We start from the raw sequence: 19,008 nt of genomic DNA, 5'->3' as shown, positions 1-19,008 counted from the left end.
AAAGAAAATAAATCAAGAATTTAAAACTTTCCAAACTGAGAAAACTCCTGACCCACGACACCATGACTCATTTTCCCTAACATTTAAAAAACTTACAGAAGAACAAAGTTGGAGATTACACACTTCTGATTTCAAAACTTACTACAAAGTTATGGTAACCAAAAAAAGTGATACTGATATAATGACAAACATACAAACCACCAAGGGAACTGTATTGAAAGCCCAGAAATAAACCCTCAAGTCTATGGCCAGGTGATCTTCAAGGGTGCCAAGACCATTCAATGGGGAAAGGACTTCAACAAATGGTGTTGGTAAAACTGGATTTATAGAAACAAATGAAGTGAATTTTTGTATATGGTATAAAGATCTAACTCAAGATGAATCGAAGACCTAAATGGAAAGCTACAACTATAAAGCTCCAAGAAAACAAAAAGCTTCATGACACTGCACTTGACAATAATTTCTTAGATAGGACACACAAAGCCCAGGCATCAAAAGAAAAATATGTTGGACTTCATCAAAATTTAAAACTTTTCATTGAAAGACAGTATCAATAGACTTGAAGGCAACCCACAATGGGAGAAAATATTCATGAATCATGTTTCTGATAAGGGACTGGTAATCAGAACATATAAATAATTCCTACAACCCAATAACAACAACAAAAAAAAGCACAATTTTAAATATGAGCAGAACACTTGAATAGACATTTCTCCAAAAATATACACATAGCAAATTAAGCACATGAAAAGATGTTCAACAGCAAGCATTATGAAAATGCAAATCAAAACCACAATGAAACACCATGTCACACCCATTAGGATGGCTGTAATCAAAAAAAAAAAAGTCAAAAACAACAAGTGTTGGTGAAGACAGTGAGCAACTAGAGCCCTTGTACATTGCTGACAGGGATGAAAAATGGTATGGCCACTGTGGAGAATAGTATGGCAATTGCACAAAAATTTATTTTTATTTATTTATTTTTTTTTGAGAGAGAGAGAAAATGAGGAGGGGAGGGGCAGACAGGGAGAGGGAGAGAGAGAATCTTAAGCAGGCTCCACACCCAGCACGGAGCCCAACACAGGGCCCAGCTCTCACAGCCATGAGATCATGACCTGAGCTGAAAACAAGAGTTGCACACTAAACTGACCGAGCCACCCAGGCACTCCTCAAAAATTTAAACACAGAATTTCTATACAATCTAGCAATTCCACTTTCGGGTATATATCCAAAACTAAAAGGGATGAAAAATAGGTATTTGTACATCCATGTTTGCAGCAGCATTACTCACAACAGCCAAAAGGCAGAAGCAACCCAAATGTACATCAATGGATGAATGAACAAAATCTGGGATATACAATGGACTATTAAGTCCATTATTATTAATGGACTGAATATTAAGATTATTCAGTCTTAAAAAGGAAGGAAATTCTATACATGCTACAACATGAACGAACCTTGAACACATCATGCTAATAAGTTAAATAAGCCAGTCATAAAAGGATAAATATTGCAAGTTTCCATTTGTAAGGTTAAGAGTAGTCAAGTTCATAAGTTCATAAAAACAAAAAGAATGGTGGTTGCCATTCTAGGTGGTTGCCTACCAGGGGCTGGTAAAAGAGAACAGGGAGTTAGTGGCTCAATGGATCTAGAGGTTCAGTTTGGGAAACTGAAAAAATAATGGCTGTACGACAATGTAAATGTTATCGATGCCACAGAACCATACAATAAAAAACGGCTAAAATGGTAAATTTTGGCATGTATATTTTACCAAAATGGAAAAATATCTTACATAGACTCATATTATAAAAAGAGGAACTTCTTTGCAAATAATTTAGTGGAATCAATAAATCTATGATAATCAAAACCGGATAAGGACATTACAAGAAAAGAGAACTCACAGACCACAATCATTTATAAGCATAACTGATACAAAACTAAATAAAAAGGGTGCCTGGGTGGTTCAGTAAGTTCAGCGTCCAACTCTTAATCTTGACTCAGGTCACGACCTCACAATGTGTGTGAGAGAGCTCTGCACTGGCAGCCCCGAGCCTGCTTGGGATTCTCAACCTCTCTCTTCCTCTCTCTGCCCCTCCCCTGCTCTCTCTCACAATAAATAAACTTTAAAAAAAAAAACAAAACAAAACTGGAGCACCTGGGTGGCTCAGTAGGTTGAGCATCCAACTTCAGTTCACGTCATGATGTCACAGTTATTGAGTTTGAGCCCCACATGAGACTCTCTGCTGTCAGACAGAGCCCGCTTAGGATCCTCAGTACCCTTTCCTCTCTATCACTCCCCTGCTCATGCTCTCTGTCAAAAATAAACAAAGACAGGGGCGCCTGGGTGGCTCAGTCAGTTAAGCGTCCGACTTCAGCCCAGGTCGTGATCTCTCAGTCTGTGAGTTCAGCCCCGCGTCGGGCTCTGTGCTGACAGCTCAGAGCCTGGAGCCTGTTTCGGATTCTGTGTCTCCCTCTCTCTCTGGCCCTCCCCCGTTCATGCTCTGTCTCTCTCTGTCTCAAAAATAAATAAACGTTAAAAAAAAAAATTTTTTTTTTTAAATAAATAAATAAACAAAGACAGGCCCGCCCTGACCAAACAATGGAGGCCATTAACCCAGTGCTGTTCTATGAACCAAACTTGGACATCTGATCACTATATTTCACAACCCAGTAAAAAATGATAAAGAGACGTATCTAGAAAGAAGTTGCTGCGGAAAAGGTCAAAGAGGTCCAGTGAATAGCCTTCTGAATGTTACTTTAAAGTCTCCCTCAAGCGATATTAATCAGAAGATGGCAGCGTAGGAGGACGCTGGGCTCACCGTGTCCGCTGACCACTTAGATTCCACCCACATCTGCCTAAATAACCCAGAAAACCACCAGAAGACTAGCAGAACAGACTCTCCGGAGCCAAGCATAGACGAGAGGCCCCCAGAAGAGGGTAAGAAGGGTGGGGAGGCGGTGCGCACTACCCGGACTGACGGGAGGGAGCCAGGGCAGTGGAGGGGCAGCCCTCCGGGCAAGGCAGAGCCCCTGAGTCTGGCTTGCAAAAGCGGAGGGGTCGGACAGAGTGAGTTCCGACAACCAGTGGAACTTAACATCTGGAATGTTATAAGTCGACAGCTCTGCTCCAAGAGCGGGAGGGCTAGAGGACAGTGGGAGGGAGAGTTGTTGAGCCCTGGAGGACACGGCTCAGCTTGGCGGGGAACAAAGGCGCTGGCCAGCACCACTTCCCTTGCCCATCCCCCAGCCAAAATCCCAAAGGGAACCAGTTCCCAACAGAGAACTTGCTTGCACCACGCAAACACCCAACACTGTGCTTCTGCGGATCCATCCCTCCGGTGGCAGGTCTGACTCCCTCCCGGTGCAGCAGGGCCCTCCCAAAGGGGATCACCGAAGGAAAAGCGAGCTGAGCCTCCCCCTCCCGACCCTGTGCACCTTGCCAATCCACCCCAGCTAATACGCCATTACCCATCGAACCAGCACAAGCCTGGCAGTATGCAAGTAGCCCAGACAGGGGCCACACCACTCCACAGTGAGACCTGCCCCTGGGAGAGAAGGTACACACCAGTCTGACTGGCCCTGGCAGTGGGCTGGGGGAAGATATCAGGTCTGACTGCAGCCCCGCCCACCAACTCAAGTCACTCCAGACAGCACAGGGGAAGAGCCCTGCAGTTCCCCGCCACCCCAGGGACTACCCAAAATGACGAAACAGAGGAATTCTCCTGAAAAGACACTCCAGGGAGTAGCGACAGCTAACGAACTGATCAAAAACGATTTAAGCAATGTACAGAAAATGAATTTAAAATAATAGTCATAAAATTAATCGCTGGACTTGAAAAAAGTATAGAGGACAGCAGAGAATCTATTACTACAGAGATCAAGGGACTGACTAACAGTCAGGAGGAGCTAAAAACTGCTATAAATGAGCTGCAAAATAAAATGGATGTGACCACAGCTCGGATTGAAAGGCAGAGGAGAGAAAAGGTGAGTGAGAAGATAAAATTATGGAAAAAGAGGAAGCTGAGAAAAAGAGAGATAAAAAATCCAGGACTATGAGGGGAGAATTAGAGAACTAAGTGACACAATTAAACATAATAACATATGCATAATTGGAATTCCGGAGGAGGAAGAGAGAGGCAAAGGTGCTGAACGTGTACGTGAAGAAATCATAGCTGAGAACTTCCCTGATCTGGGGAAGGAAAAAGGCATTGAAATCCAAGAGGCACAGAGAACTCCCTTTAGACATAACTTGAATCGATCTTCCGCACAACATATCATAGTCAAACTGGCAAAATACAAGGATAAAGAGAAAATTCTGAAAGCAGCTAGGGATAAACATGCTCTAACATATAAAGGGAGACCAATAAGACTCGTGACCGATCTCTCTTCTGAAACTTGGCAGGCCAGAAAGGAATGGCAGGAAATCTTCAATGTGATGAACAGAAAAAATATGCAGCTGAGAATCCTTTATGCAGCAAGTCTGTCATTTAGAATAGAAGGAGAGATAAAGGTCTTCCCAAACAAACAAAAACTGAAGGAATTCGTCACCACTAATCAGCCCTACAAGAGATCCTAAGGGGGATCCTGTGAGACAAGGTACCAGAGACATCACTATAAGCATGAAACCTACAGACATCACAATGACTCTAAACCCATATCTTTCTATAATAACACTGAACATCAATGGACTAAATGCTCCAACCAAAAGACACAGGGTATCAGAATGGATAAAAAAACAAGACCCATCTATTTGCGGTCTACAAGAGACTCATTTTAGACCTGAGGACACCTTCAGATTGAAAGTGAGGGGACGGAGATCTATCTATCATGCTACTGGAAGTCAAAAGAAAACTGGAGTAGCCATACTTATATCAGACTAACTAGACTTTAAATTAAAGGCTGTAACAAGAGATGAAGAAGGGCATTATATAATAATTACAGGGTCTATCCATCAGGAAGAGCTAGCAATTATAAAGGTCTATGTGCCGAATATGGGAGCCCCAAATATATAAAACAACTAATCACAAACATAACCAACCTTACTGATAAGAATGTGGTAATTGCAGGGGACTTTAATACCCCACTTATGGCAATGGACAGATCATCTAGACACAGGATCAATAAAGAAACAAGGGCCCTGAATGATACATTTGGATCAGATGGACTTGACAGATATATTTATAACTCTGTATCCCAAAGCAACAGAATATACTTTCTTCTCGAGTGCACATGGAACATTCTCCAAGATAGATCACATACTGGGTCACAAAACAGCCCTTCATAAGTATACAAGAATTGAGATCATACCATGCACACTTTCAGACCAAAATGCTATGGAAGCTTGAAATCAACCACAGGAAAAAGTCTGGAAAACGTCCAAAAGCATGGAGGTTAAAGAACACCCTACTAAAGAATGAATAGGTCAATCACGCAATTAGAGAAGAAATTAAGAAATATATGGAAACAAACGAAAATGAAAATACAATCCAAACACTTTGGGATGCAGCAAGGCAGTCCCGAGAGGAACATACATTACAATCCAGGCCTATCTCAAGAAACAAGAAAACTCTCAAATACAAAATCTAACAGCACACCTAAAGGAAACAGAAGCAGAATAGCAAAGACACCCCAAACCCAGCAGAGAAAGAGAAATAATAAAGATCGGAGCAGAAATAAACAATATAGAATCTAAAAAAAACTGTAGAGCAGATCAATGAAACCAAGAGTTGGTTTCTGAAAAAATAAACAAAATTGATAAACCTCTAGCCAGGCTTCTCAAGAAGAGAGAAGACCCAAATAGATAAAATCATGAATGAAAATGGAATTATTACAACCAATCCCTCAGAAATACAAGAACTTATCAGGGAATACTATGAAAAATTATATGCCAACAAACTGGACAACCTGGAAGAAATGGACAAGTTCCTAAACACCCACACACTCCCAAAACTCAACCAAGAAGAAATAGAAAGCTTGAACAGACCCATAACCAGTGAAGAAATTGAATCAGTTATCAACAGTCTCCCAACAAATAAGAGTCCAGGACTGGATGGCTTCCCTGGGGAATTCTACCACACATTTAAATAATACCTATCCTTCTCAAGCTGTTCCAAAAAATAGAAAGGGAAGGGAACCTTTCAGACTCATTCTATGAAGCCAGCATTACTTTCATTCCTAAACCAGACAGAGACCCAGTAAAAAAAGAGAACTACAGGCCAATTTCACTGATGAATATGGATGCAAAAATTCTCAATAAGATACTAGCAAATCGAATTCAACAGCATATAAAAAGAATTATTCACCATGATCAAGTGGGATTCATTCCTGGGATGCAGGGCTGGTTCAACATTCACAAATCAATGTCATACATCACATTAATAAAAGAAAAGAACCATAGGATCCTGTCAATCGATGCAGAAAAAGCATTTGACAAAATTCAGCATCCTTTCTTAATAAAAACCCTCAACAAAGTCGGGATAGAAAGAACATACTTAAACATCATAAAAGCCATTTATGAAAAGCCCACAGCTAACATCATCCTCAATGGGGAAAAATGAGAGCTTTCCCCGAGATCAGGAACACGACAGGGATGTCCACTCTCACCGCTGTTGTTTAACATAGTGTTGGAAGTGCTAGCATCAGCAATCAGACAACAGAAGGAAATCAAAGGCATCAAAATTGGCAAAATGAAGTCAAGCTTTCACTTTTTGCAGATGACATATTATACATGGAAAATCCGATAGACTCCACCACAAGTCGGCTAGAACTCATACATGAATTCAGCAAAGTCGCAGGACAGAAAATCAATGTACAGAAATCAGTTGCGTTCTCATACACTAGTAATGAGGCAACAGAAAGACAAAGAAACTGATCCCATTGACAACTGCACCAAGAAGCATAAAATACCTAGGAATAAACCTAACCGAAGATGTAAAAGATCTGTATGCTGAAAACTATAGAAAGCTTATGAAGGAAATTGAAGAAGATATAAAGAAACGGAAAAACATTCCATGCTCACGGATTAGAAGAATGAATTTTGTTAAAATGTCAATACTACCCAAAGCTATCTACACATTCAATGCAATCCCAATCAAAATTGCACCAGCATTCTTCTCAAAGCTAGAACAAGCAATCCTAAAATTTGTATGGAACCACAAAAGACAATGAATAGCAAAAGTAATTTTGAAGACCAAAGCAGGAGGCATCACAATCCCAGACTTTAGCCTCTACTACAAAGCTGTCATCATCAAGACAGCATGGTATTGGCACAAAAACAGACACATAGACCAATGGAATAGAATAGAAACCCCAGAACTAGACTCACAAATGTATGGCCAACTGATCTTTGACAAAGCAGGAAAGAACATCCAATGGAAAAAAGACAGTCTCTTTAATAAGTGGTGCTGGGAGAGCTGGACAGCAGCACGCAGAATGAAACTAGATCACTTTCTTACACCATTCACAAAACTAAACTCAAAATGGATAAAGGACCTGAATGTGAGACAGGAAACCATCAAATCCCTAGAGGAGAAAGCAGGAAAAGACCTCTCTGACTCAGCCGCAGCAATCTCTTACTCGACACATCCCCAAAGGCAAGGGAATTAAAAGCAAAAATGAACTACTGGGACCTCATGAAGATAAAAAGCTTCTGCACTGCAAAGGAAACAATCAACAAAACTAAAAGACAACCAACGGAATGGGAAAAGATATTTGCAAATGACATATCAGACAAAGGACTAGTATCCAAAATCTATAAAGAGCTCACCAAACTCCACACCCAAAAAATCAAATAATCCAGTGAAGAAATGGGCAGAAAACATGAATAGACACTTCTCTAAAGAAGACATCCAGATGGCCAACAGGCACATGAAAAGATGCTCTACGTTGCTCCTCATCAGGGAAATACAAATCAAAACCACACTCAGCTATCACCTCACGCCAGTCACAGTGGCTAAAATGAACAAATCAGGAGACTATAGATGCTGGAGAGGATGTGGAGAAACGGGAATCCTCTTGCACTGTTGGTGGGAATGCAAACTGGTGCAGCCGCTCTGGAAAACAGTGTGGAGTTGCCTCAAAAAATTAAAAATAGACCTACCTTATGACCCAGCAATAGCACTGCTAGGAATTTACCCAAGGGACACAGGAGTGCTGATGCATAGGAGCACTTGTACCCCAATGTTTATACCACCACTTTCAACAATAGCCAAATTATGGAAAGAGCCTAAATGTCCATCAACTGACGAATGGGTAAAGAAATTATGGTTTATATACACAATGGAATACCACATGGCAATGAGAAAGAATGAAATACGGCCTTTTGTAGCAACGTGGATGGAACTGGCTAGTGTTAAGTGAAATAAGTCATACAGAGAAAGACAGATACCTTACGTTTTCACTCTTAGGTGGATCGTGAGAAACTTAACAGAAGTCTATGGGGGAGGGGAAGAAAAAAACAAAAGAGGTTAGAGAGGGAACGAGCCGAAGCACAGAGACTCTTAAAAACTGAGAACAGGGGCGCCTGGGTGGCGCAGTCGGTTAAGCGTCCGACTTCAACCAGGTCACGATCTCACGGTCCGTGAGTTCGAGCCCTGCGTCGGGCTCTGGGCTGATGGCTCACAGGCTGGAGCCTGTTTCCGATTCTGTGTCTCCCTCTCTCTCTGCCCCTCGCGCGTTCATGCTCTGTCTCTCTCTGTCCCAAAAATAAATAAACGTTGGAAAAAAAAAAAAAAACTGAGAACTGAGGGTTGGTGGGGGGTGGGACGGATAGGAGAGTGGGTGATGGGTACTGAGGAGGGTACCTTTTGGGATGAGCACTGGGTGTTGTATGGAAACCAATTTGACAATAAATTTCATGTTAAAAAAAATAAAATAAACATTAAAAAATAAACAAAAACTAAACAGAATTTAGCAAATCAATACCAACCACATATAAAAAGGTTAATATATAGTAAGTATGGGTTTTATACAAGGAATGCAAACTCCATATAAAAATTCAATGTGGGGCGCCTAGGTGCCCTACTTGGTTAAGCGTCTGACTTTAGCTCAGGTCATGATCTCACAGTTCATGGGTTTGAGCACTGCATCGGGCTCTGTGCTGACAGCTAAGAGCCTGGAGCCTGCTTCCAATTCTGCATCTCCCTCTCTCTCTCTGCCCCTCCCCCACTAGTGCTTGCACTCTCTTTAAAAAAAAAAACACTAAAAAAAATAAAAATTAAAAAATTAAAACTCAATGTGATTCATCACATTAACAGAATAAAAGAAAATGTACTAAAATGTAATCTCAATTACACTAAATGTACTATTAGATAAAATTCAAATCCATTCATGATTTTAAAAAACTTGTAAAAAGGAAGAACAAAAAAGTATTTACGTTTAAGAGTATTTATAGCTAGTAACATGCTCAATAGTAAAATACTGAGCACTTTCCTGCTGAAGTTGGGAACAAAGAAGAATGTTAATTTTCTACCCCACAGTGCAATAAAGAAATAAAAGGTACAAGCACTGGAAAGAAAGATGTAAAACTGTCACTATTTGCAAATGGCATGACTGTGTACATAGGCAATCCAAAAGAAAAGACCAAAAACTGTTAGACAAGTCAGAAAAGCCAATGGATGGAAGGTGAATATACTAAAACAACTGTATTTCTGAGTACTGATAACATACTTAGAAAATAATTTTTTAATTTTTATTTAAATCTAAGTTAACATACAGTGTAATAATGATTTCAGCAGAAGTTAATGATTCATCACTTACATATAACACCCAGTGGTCATCCCAACATGCCCTCCTTAATGCCAATCACCCATTTAGTCCATTCCCCCAACCCACATCCCTCAAGCAAGCCTCAGTTTGTGCTCTGTTTTTAAGTCTCTTATGGTTTGCCTCCCTCTCTGTTTATCTTATTTTTCCTTCCTTTCCCCTATGTTCGTCTGTTTCTTGAATTCCACATATGTATGAAATCATATGCTATTTATCTTTCTCTGACTGACTTGTTTCACTTAGCATAATACACTCTACTTCCATCCATGTTCTTGCAAATGGTAAGATTTCATTCTTTTCGATCACTGAGTAACATTCCATTATATGTATGTATGTATGTGTGTGTGTGTGTGTGTGTGTGTGTGTGTGTATAACACATCTCCTTTATTCAGTCAATGGACATTTGGACTCTTTCTGTAATTTGCCTATTGCTGATAGTGCTTCTATAAACATTGGGGTGCATGTGCCCCTTCAAATGAGCATTTTTGTATCCTTTGGAATAAATACCTAGTTTTTATGGCTGGGTCATAAGATAGTTCTATTCTTAATTTTTTGAGAAACCTCCATACTGTTTTCCAGAGTGACTGCACCAGTTTGCATTCCCACCAACAGCACAAAAGTGTTCCCCTAGCTCTACATCCTTGCCAACATCTGTTGCTTCCTGAGTTATCAATTTTAGCCACTCTGACAGGTAGAAGGTGGTACTTCGTTGTGGTTTTGACTTGTATTTTAGAAAACGAAAAATTTTTTAAATGCTGCTTATAACAAAAGATCATGTTTAATGATTTATGTGCAATGCTACTCAGAAAACTTCAAATCATTGCTGAGAAAAATTGAGGACCTAAAAATACACAAAGTAATGTTCTGTACATGGATTTAAAAACTCACTATGTCAACAAAATATGTGTTAAGGTTAATTCCTCCCAGAGTAATCTGATTTGATGTAATCGCAACAAAAATGTCAGTGGGTTTCCCCTTTGGAGGAAAATTAATTCTAAAATTTACAATTTGAAATTAAAACGTATATGGAAATGCAAAGGACTTACAACAGTTATGACAAGGAAAAAAGAACAGTTACACAAAATACACTATGAGATACCAAAATGTACTGTAAAAGTCAGTATGGTAGTGACACAAGAATAGACTAATGGGCTACAGAGCAGATACAGAGTTCAGAAATAAATCCACATACATTTGACAACCTGATTTGCAACTAAGACTTCAATTCAATAGAAAAAGAATGGTTCAACAAGTGGTGTGAATCAACTGATTATCAAAGAAAAAAAGGTACATCTTAACCTCTACTTCACACTTATAGAAAAATTAATTTGGATAAATCAAAGAAAATAAAGCTTCTAAAAGAAAACAAAAAGCAATATGCAAAAACAATGAAACTGGACCACTTACTTATACCATACACAAAAATAAATTCGAAATGGATTAAAGACCTAAATGTGAGACTTGAAAACATAAAAATCCTGGAAGAGAATGCAACAGTAACTTCTTTGACTTAGCCATAGCAATTTCTTTCTAGATAAGTCTCCGGAAGCAAGGGAACTAAAGTACAAATCAACTATTGGAACTTCATCAAAATAAAAAGTTTCTGCACAGTGAAGGAAACAATCAACAAAACTAAAAGGCAACCTACAGAAGGGGAGAAGATTGCAAATGACATCCAATAAAAGGTTAGCATCCGAAATTTATAAAGAACTTATCAAACTCAACACCCAAAACATAAATAATCCAATTAAATAATGGGCAGAACACATGACTAGACATTTCTCCAAAGAATACATACAGATGGACAACAGGCACATGAAAAGATGCTCAGCATCACTCATCATCAGGGAAAGGGATACAGGCATCCTGATAGGTATAGCAGCATTATCAACAATAACCAAATTATGGAAAGAGACCAAATGTCTGTAAATAGATGAATGAATAAAGAAGCGATGTGTGTGTGTATACACACAATGGAATATTACTCAGCCATCAAAAGAATGAAATCTTGCCATTTGCAATAACATGGATGAAGCTAGAGTATATCATGCTAATTAAAATAAGTCAGAGAAAGACAAATACTATATGATTTCACTGATATATGGAATTTAAGAAACAAAAAGGAGCACAGAAGGAAAAGAGAGGCAAACCAATTAACAGACTCTTAACTATCAAGAATAAAGTAATTGTTACCAGAGGAGGGGGGAGGGGATGGGTGAAATAGGTGATGGGGATTAAGGACTGCACTCATCATGATGAGTACGGGGTGATTCAAATAAAAATACCCCCCCCCCCCACACACACACACACAAAAGAAAAAACACAAAGAAAACAAGAGAATATCTTCATGTTCCTGGAATAAGCAAATATTTTTTTTTAATTTTTTTTTAACGTTTTATTTATTTTTGAGACAGGGAGAGACAGAGCATGAACAGGGGAAGGTCAGAGAGAGGGAGACACAGAATCCGAAACAGGCTCCAGGCTCTGAGCAGTCAGCACAGAGCCCGACGTGGGGCTCGAGCTCACGGACCGCGAGATCATGACCTGAGCCGAAGTCGGACGCTCAACCGACTGAGCCACCCAGGCGCCCCAGTAAATATTTCTTAAACACAAAAGAAAAGACTGAAAACTTAGACCTCAATTAAATTATGAACTTCTATTCACCCAAAGATAACTTTAAGAGACTAAAAAGACCAGCCACAGACTGGGAGAAGATACTGCAAAACATACTTGGCAAAGGACTCATTTCCAAAATATGTAGAGAACCACCACACGTCAATTAAAAAAAAAAATACCCAATTTTTTAAATTTTTTAATGTTTATTTATTTCTGAGACAGAGACAGAGGCAGAGAGAGAGGGAGACACAGAATCCGAAACAGGCTCCAGGCTCCAAGCTGCCAGCACAGAGCCCGACGCGGGGCTCGAACTCACGGATCGTGAGATCATGACCTGAGCCGAAGTTGGACGCTTAACCGACCAAGCCACCCAGGCGCGCCCCCAATTTTTTAAAAAGGCGAAAGAATAAAGGCTTTACAAAGAAGTATATCCAAATAGCCATAAGCAGCATATGAAAATGTGCTCAACATCATTAGTCATTAGGGAAATGCAATTTTCTTTTTAATTTTTTTAATGTTTATTTATTTTTGAGAGAGAAGGAGAAAGCACGTGCAAGCAGGGGAGTGGTGGAGAGGGAGGGAGACACAGAATCTAAAGCAGGCTCCAGGCTCTGAGCTATTAGCACAGAGCCTGATGTGGGGCTCGAACGCACTAACAGTGAGATCATAACCTGAGCCCAAGTCAGATGCTTAACCAACAGGGCCACCCAGGTGTCCCAGGACATGCAAATTTAAACTGATATACCACTACACACCCACCAGAAAGGCTAAAATTAAAATAACAAACATACGAAGTAATAGCAAACATTCAAACTAACTGGACCTCTCATACACTGTTGGTGAGAATGTAAATTAATAAAACCACTTTGGAAAACTATTTGGCAGTATCTGTCAAAGTTCAATATATATACATACACACACACACACACACACACACACCCTAAGTATACACCTAAGGGAAATTGTCTACCAAAACACATGTACAAGAATGTTCACAAGAGCTTTCTTCATAATAGCCAAAAGTAGAAAGCATCCCAATGTACATCAATGGAAAAATAAATTGTGAATCGTTAGCCAATGGAATACTACAAAGCAATACAAAGAACTATAGCTCCTGCAACAGCATGGGTAGACCTTAACCATAAGGTCAAACAAAAACAGCCACACACATGTGATTCCAATTCATTAAGGTTCAAGAACAGGTAAATTTCTCTGTGTATATATAAGTCAGAATAATAGTCACCTGTTTTAGGGATAGGGCTACTGATTTGCAAAGGGGAGCCATGCAGTGTGCAGGAAATATTCTGTATCTTTTTTTTTTTAATGTTTATTTCTTTATTTTGAGGAAAAGGGAGCCCACCCGAGCAGGGAAAGAGCAGAGAAAGAATCGCAAGCAGGCTCAGTGCTCCAGCCAGATGGTAGGGGAGGCTCGATCCTACAAGGAGACCACGCGAGCCGAAATCAAGAGTCCCACGCTCAATTGACTGAGCTACCCAGGTGCCCAGGGAATATTCTATTTCTTGATTGAGATAGCAGTTACACAGGTGTATACATACATAAAAACTGAGCTATATACTTAGGACTTGTGCTTTTAAAAAATGAAGATATTAAGATAAACTTGGAGAGAAAGGGAAGGAACCAAGAGTATTATTTCTTAGTGATAACTCTAGATTACTCAATAATACAGGAAGAGTGGAATATAAAAATTATTAACTTTCACCATCAGATTAAGACTTCCCTTATCTCCTATGCATGATGATACCTGCATTGATACGTGCATAGGAAAATGTCTGGAAACACCCAAATAAAAATATTAATAGTGGACAGCCCTAGATAGTGGGAGTAGACTTTCATTTTTTTTTACTTAATAGTTTTTGCATATGATTTGAATTTCTAATATTTATTGATATTTTTACTTTTTAATTTAAAAAATAAAATAAAATCCCTTACTAACGCTTTAAAAAAAAAAAAAAAGACTTCCCTTATCTCCTACAAAGCGGTTGGTCTGGCTCTTCTGAGTTTCCACAGATAATTTTTGTATCTCCGGGCCTAAGAGAGTTGCCTGGCATGTTAGTAATAAATGAACTCAATGAATTAATATATGAAATTTTAAATTACAGTTCATTTACATCAGACCAACCTCAAGCTAACAGAAAAAAAGCCTAAAAAGTGAGTAAGAAAGTTTTTAATTTTGCTGGCATTCTCAATTTGGGTTTACTCAATTCTCTGAAGATGCCACAGATAATGTCATCTTTCCTACTTAAGAGGCAGCACTTTCTTGCTATCTTTCAGACCCTTCCATTCCCCAAAAGAGAATGGCAATGTAATATTTTCCAGCTTCATTCACAATCTTAGCAATGTATATTAGCCTGTCCGGTAATGCTTGAGAACTAGGTAAGCAGACTGAACAATTCCGACAAGCACAATGAAACTGTTTTCCTATTTGTTGAGGCACCTTTTGGGAATCCAATTCTAACAAACCATCACTAGTAACAAACCATGAAAAAAAAAAAAAAAACTTCCGTAAAAGAAGGTCTGTAGTTTCAGGGTAACCCAGAATACTTTAACAGAAAATTTAAGCTTTTAAAGCATAAAGCCGAAGTGCAGGAGAATTCCTAAACAAGCTGTAAATGTTTCCAGGTAATGACAGCTACACAGCTTACCTGTTCCAGCACATCCAACTTTAACTCGAGCTTGCTGAGAACCACGTCTCCACCCCATAGTGAAAGCTGTAGATCTGACGGCTTTAAATTCTTGATGTAGCGATTCACATAGCTCATTAAAATTGGAGTCACATAGGACTCCAGCATCTTTTAAGGTGCAGAGGAGTCAAAGTCAGAAGCTGAAGGGGGTAAAGGCAAACATGAAAAGTTACTGAGTCGGTGGTGCAGCCAAAGAAAAAGCATTTCTCAGGAGGGGTTGAAAAGGCCGAAAAGCAACAGTCCCCACCAACGCAGCCGCTCGCCTCCTCCCAGAAGCCGAAAAAAACGAGTGGACTCTCTCCTCCAACTGCCACTTCCTCGCTAGTACAACTCCCCTCAACTCGCCTGGCGAAGGGTGGGAGGAATAGGGTTGAACTGAAGACAGCGAATCCCCTGGAGTGGGAGAATGAAGCGAGCGGGATCCCCTTTGGCCGCCACAAATCCTCACCAGCACAGCTGTCCCACGAGGCCCTCGCCTCCAGGAACCCAGCCGGATCTACCACCGTAGAACTCGGACGGGAACCAGGCCGGCTCCCGCCCCGGGGCCGTACCGCACCCTCCGCTGACACTTAGGCCAAAAAGTACTGTGGCGTCCCCTCCACCTCCCGGTACCCGGCACCCGCCCCCGGCGGCGGCGCAGCTCCGATACGGAGCCACTTCCGGGTGTTGCCCCTTCGGTGCTCAAAACAAACTGTCCCGCCACCACCACCACTCGACTCCGCAGCGGGGCCGGAGCTCCCAGGCTGTAGCAGCCACTCGGCGCGTCTTCTTGGAGACCTCTCGTGTTGGGCTAGCCTGGTCCCTGCTCAGACCCCGCCAGCGTTTCAAGACAAAGCTCTAGGAAATGCGCGGGGGAGGTGGGCGGACCGGTAAAGAGGATACACCGGCTATCCGGAAGTGGCGCTCCGAGGCAAAGCGGCTGCGGGAGGTTGAGGTCGCGTATGTGTAGGGAAGTACGGAGGGCCTCTGGTCGGATGAGGAGGAAGAAAGCGGGTACCAAAGCCCCGAAAACACAAGTGACTTTTGTTTTTCTTGGGAAACGGATCGCCTGGGGAGAGGAACTTGGGTTCAGTAGGCAGGGCAATAGCGAGAAGGCCGCAGGTAGGAGCAGCGAGGTGTTGCAGGCGGGGGCAGATTTAAATTTCGATCCGAGGTTCACTTGCTGGAGGAAAAGTGGAAAGTTAAAGGAATTAGGATGTGTAATTTAGGGGAATGCATTTTGACCAAACGTGTGGACAAACCCTCGCGCTCTTTGGCAAAGCAGTGGTTGAGTATGCCTAACTTTGCTGATGCGGGTGGGAAAGGAATGGCTAAAAAGAAGATCGTGAAGAACTATTATTGGGTTGCAGTCTGATGTGGGACTTTCGAAAACTCGAGGGAATATCTGAAGGAAGGATATAAAACCCCCAGAGATAAAATGAAAAGAAATAGCTGATAAGAAATCAAGACTTTTAAGAGGCTATGTTGGTTTTGTTAGGACGAAATGAATGTATAAGATACTACCTCTCCTTCCAGTATTTTGCAAACTAACAAAACAAGAGAAACTCAAACACCTGACTCAGAAAAATATACGCTGGGTTTACACAGAACATGCTCCCTGATTTTTGGCCAGACTTACTCTAGGTAACCTCAAGAAAAAAATTACTGCATTTTGAAAATAGACTTGCGTTATAAAGTGATTAAAATACCCACGCATATTGCTGCATTTAACAAAATAGTTCATAGTATTTAAAATTTTTTAAAGCTCTTTACTGGAATTCAAGTTATGATTTCTTGAAAGTGTTAGAAACGGCAATAGAAAAGAGACATAAGTGAAGATGCCAAGCTATTTAGATTTTTCATGTTTATGAAAGTTTCGGGGGGGAGGGGGAAGTAGGTAATTGCTAATTCAGAGCAACTGTCCCCTCACAAAAAGCCTGATAAACAACCCATGTAATCTGGGTCTTATTAAACGCCACTGAATTAGCAAAGTAAATTAAGTAATTTGTTAGTTATCTATTTCACCTGAAAAGCAAAGAGGCTGCCGTGACTCAAAAATCTTAATATAGAAAAATAGCTCCACTAATTGTATGAAAGCCCTAGTGGTCTAGAATTGAATCTACAGGTCTTGTTCTAGAGAAAGAAAAAGGGCCTAGTCTTAACTTGTGTGGCAATTTAATATATAAGAACAGTGATTTAATATAAACTTAACTAGATTTTTTTACCATGCTGTATAAGCAAATAATGATGTACTAGACAATTTTTGTTCTAGGATGCCATTTCTCTCTTGGAGCCAACAAGTAATATTTGCCAGATTCCTGCCTTGAGAAAATTATTTGGTCATTGATTTTTTTGTTTGGTTTTAAGGAAAAGAAAGTATTGGTTTCCAACCTGTGTTCCATTGCACCCTGTTTTCTAACCAGTCAAAATAATTTTTTTCTTTCTCCAAATTTTTATTTAAATTCCAGTTAACATACAGTGTAATGTTAGTTTCAGGTGTAGAATTTAGTGATTCATCACTTCCATACAACACCCAGTGCTCATCACAGCAAGTGCCCTCCTTAATACCCATCACCTATTTTACACATCCCCCTGCCCACCTCCTCTCCAGTAACTGTTTGTTCTATGTAGTTAAGAGTGTTAATTGCTTTGCCTCTCTTCCCCCACCCCAACTCATGTTCATTTGTTTATTAAATTCCACATGAGTGAAATAATATGGCATTTGTCTTTCTCTGGCTACCTTATTTTGCTTAGCATAATACTTTCTAACTCCACCTAAATCATTGCAAATGGCAAGATTTCATTCCTTTCTATGGCTGAATAATATTCCATTGTATATATATATATATATATATACCACTTCTTTATCCATTCATCTATTGATGGGCATTTGGGCTCTTTCCACAATTTGGCTATTGTTGATAATCCAGCTATAAACATCAAGATGCACGTATCCCTTTGAATCACTATCTTTGTATCCTTTGGGTAAATACCCAGTAGTGCAATAGCTGGATCAGAGAGTAGTTCTATCTCTAATTTTTTGAGGAGCCTCCATACTGTTTTCCAGAGTGGCTGCACAAGTTTGCATTCCCACCAACAGTGCAAGAGGATTCCTTTTTCTCTACATCCTCACCAACACCTGTTGTTTCTTGTGCTGTTAATTTTAGCCATTCTGACAGATGAGGTGGCAGCCCATTATAGTTTTGATTTGCATTTCCCTAATGATGAATGATGCTGAGCATCTTTTTATGTGTCTGTTGGTCATCTGTATGTCTTCTTTGGAGAAATGTCTATTCATGTCTTCTGCCCATTATTTAATTGGTTATGAATAACCAACAACCAAAAGGATGTTGAGTTTGATAAGTTCTTTATATATTTTGGATACTAACCCTTTATCAGATATGCCATTTGCGAATATCTTCTTCCATTCCAAAGGTTCCCTTTTAGTTTTGTGATTGTTTTCTTCACTGTGCAGAAGCTTATTTTGATGAAGTCTCAATAGTTTATTTTTGCTTTTATTTCCCTTGCTCAGGAGATGTATCTAGTAAGAAGTTGCTACTGCCAATGTCAAAGAGGTTACTGCCTGTGTTCACTAGGATTTTGATTTTTTCCTGTCTTACATTTAGGTCTTTAATCCATTTTGAATTTATTTTTGTGTATGGTGTAAGAAAGTGGTCCAGTTTCATTCTTTTGCATGTTGCTGTCCAGTTTTCCCAACACCATTTGTTGAAAAGACTGTCTTTTTTCCATTGGCTATTCTTTCCTGCTTAGTTGAAGTATGAATTTAACATATAATTATGGGTTAATTTCTGGGTTTTCTCTTCTGTCCCCACTGATCTATGTGTCCATTTTTATGCCAATACCATACTGTCGTGATCACTACAGCTTGGTAATATAACTTGAAGTCAGGAATAGTGATGCCTTCAGCTTTGCTTTTCTTTTTCAAGAT

At 40.0% G+C, this 19,008-nt stretch overlaps 1 protein-coding gene across 10 annotated transcripts in view; it reads right to left on the bottom strand.

Moving 5' to 3' along the window:
- VPS13B (vacuolar protein sorting 13 homolog B) overlaps positions 1-15,923 on the bottom strand; it is a 795,663-nt gene extending 779,740 nt beyond the window's left edge. For 3 of the 10 annotated variants that reach the window (XM_040494094.1, XM_040494093.1, XM_040494095.1), the window contains exons 1-2: positions 15,654-15,899; positions 15,042-15,220 (exon numbers count right to left, since the gene is read on the bottom strand). In XM_040494094.1, coding sequence (XP_040350028.1) covers positions 15,042-15,188 — 147 coding nt within the window. In that variant the 5' untranslated portion in view covers positions 15,189-15,220; positions 15,654-15,899. Of the gene's footprint in view, positions 1-15,041; positions 15,221-15,327; positions 15,505-15,528; positions 15,624-15,653 lie in introns of those variants that run through there. The other 7 variants (XR_005796430.1, XM_040494099.1, XM_040494097.1 and 4 more) reach the window with 5 other exon arrangements.
- Positions 15,924-19,008: the final 3,085 nt, after the last annotated feature.

The sequence above is a fragment of the Herpailurus yagouaroundi genome, unplaced genomic scaffold (genome assembly GCF_014898765.1).
Source record: "Herpailurus yagouaroundi ecotype Mexico unplaced genomic scaffold, PumYag 186, whole genome shotgun sequence".
NCBI lineage: Eukaryota > Metazoa > Chordata > Mammalia > Carnivora > Felidae > Herpailurus > Herpailurus yagouaroundi.
This window is presented reverse-complemented; position numbering and strand designations above follow the sequence as displayed.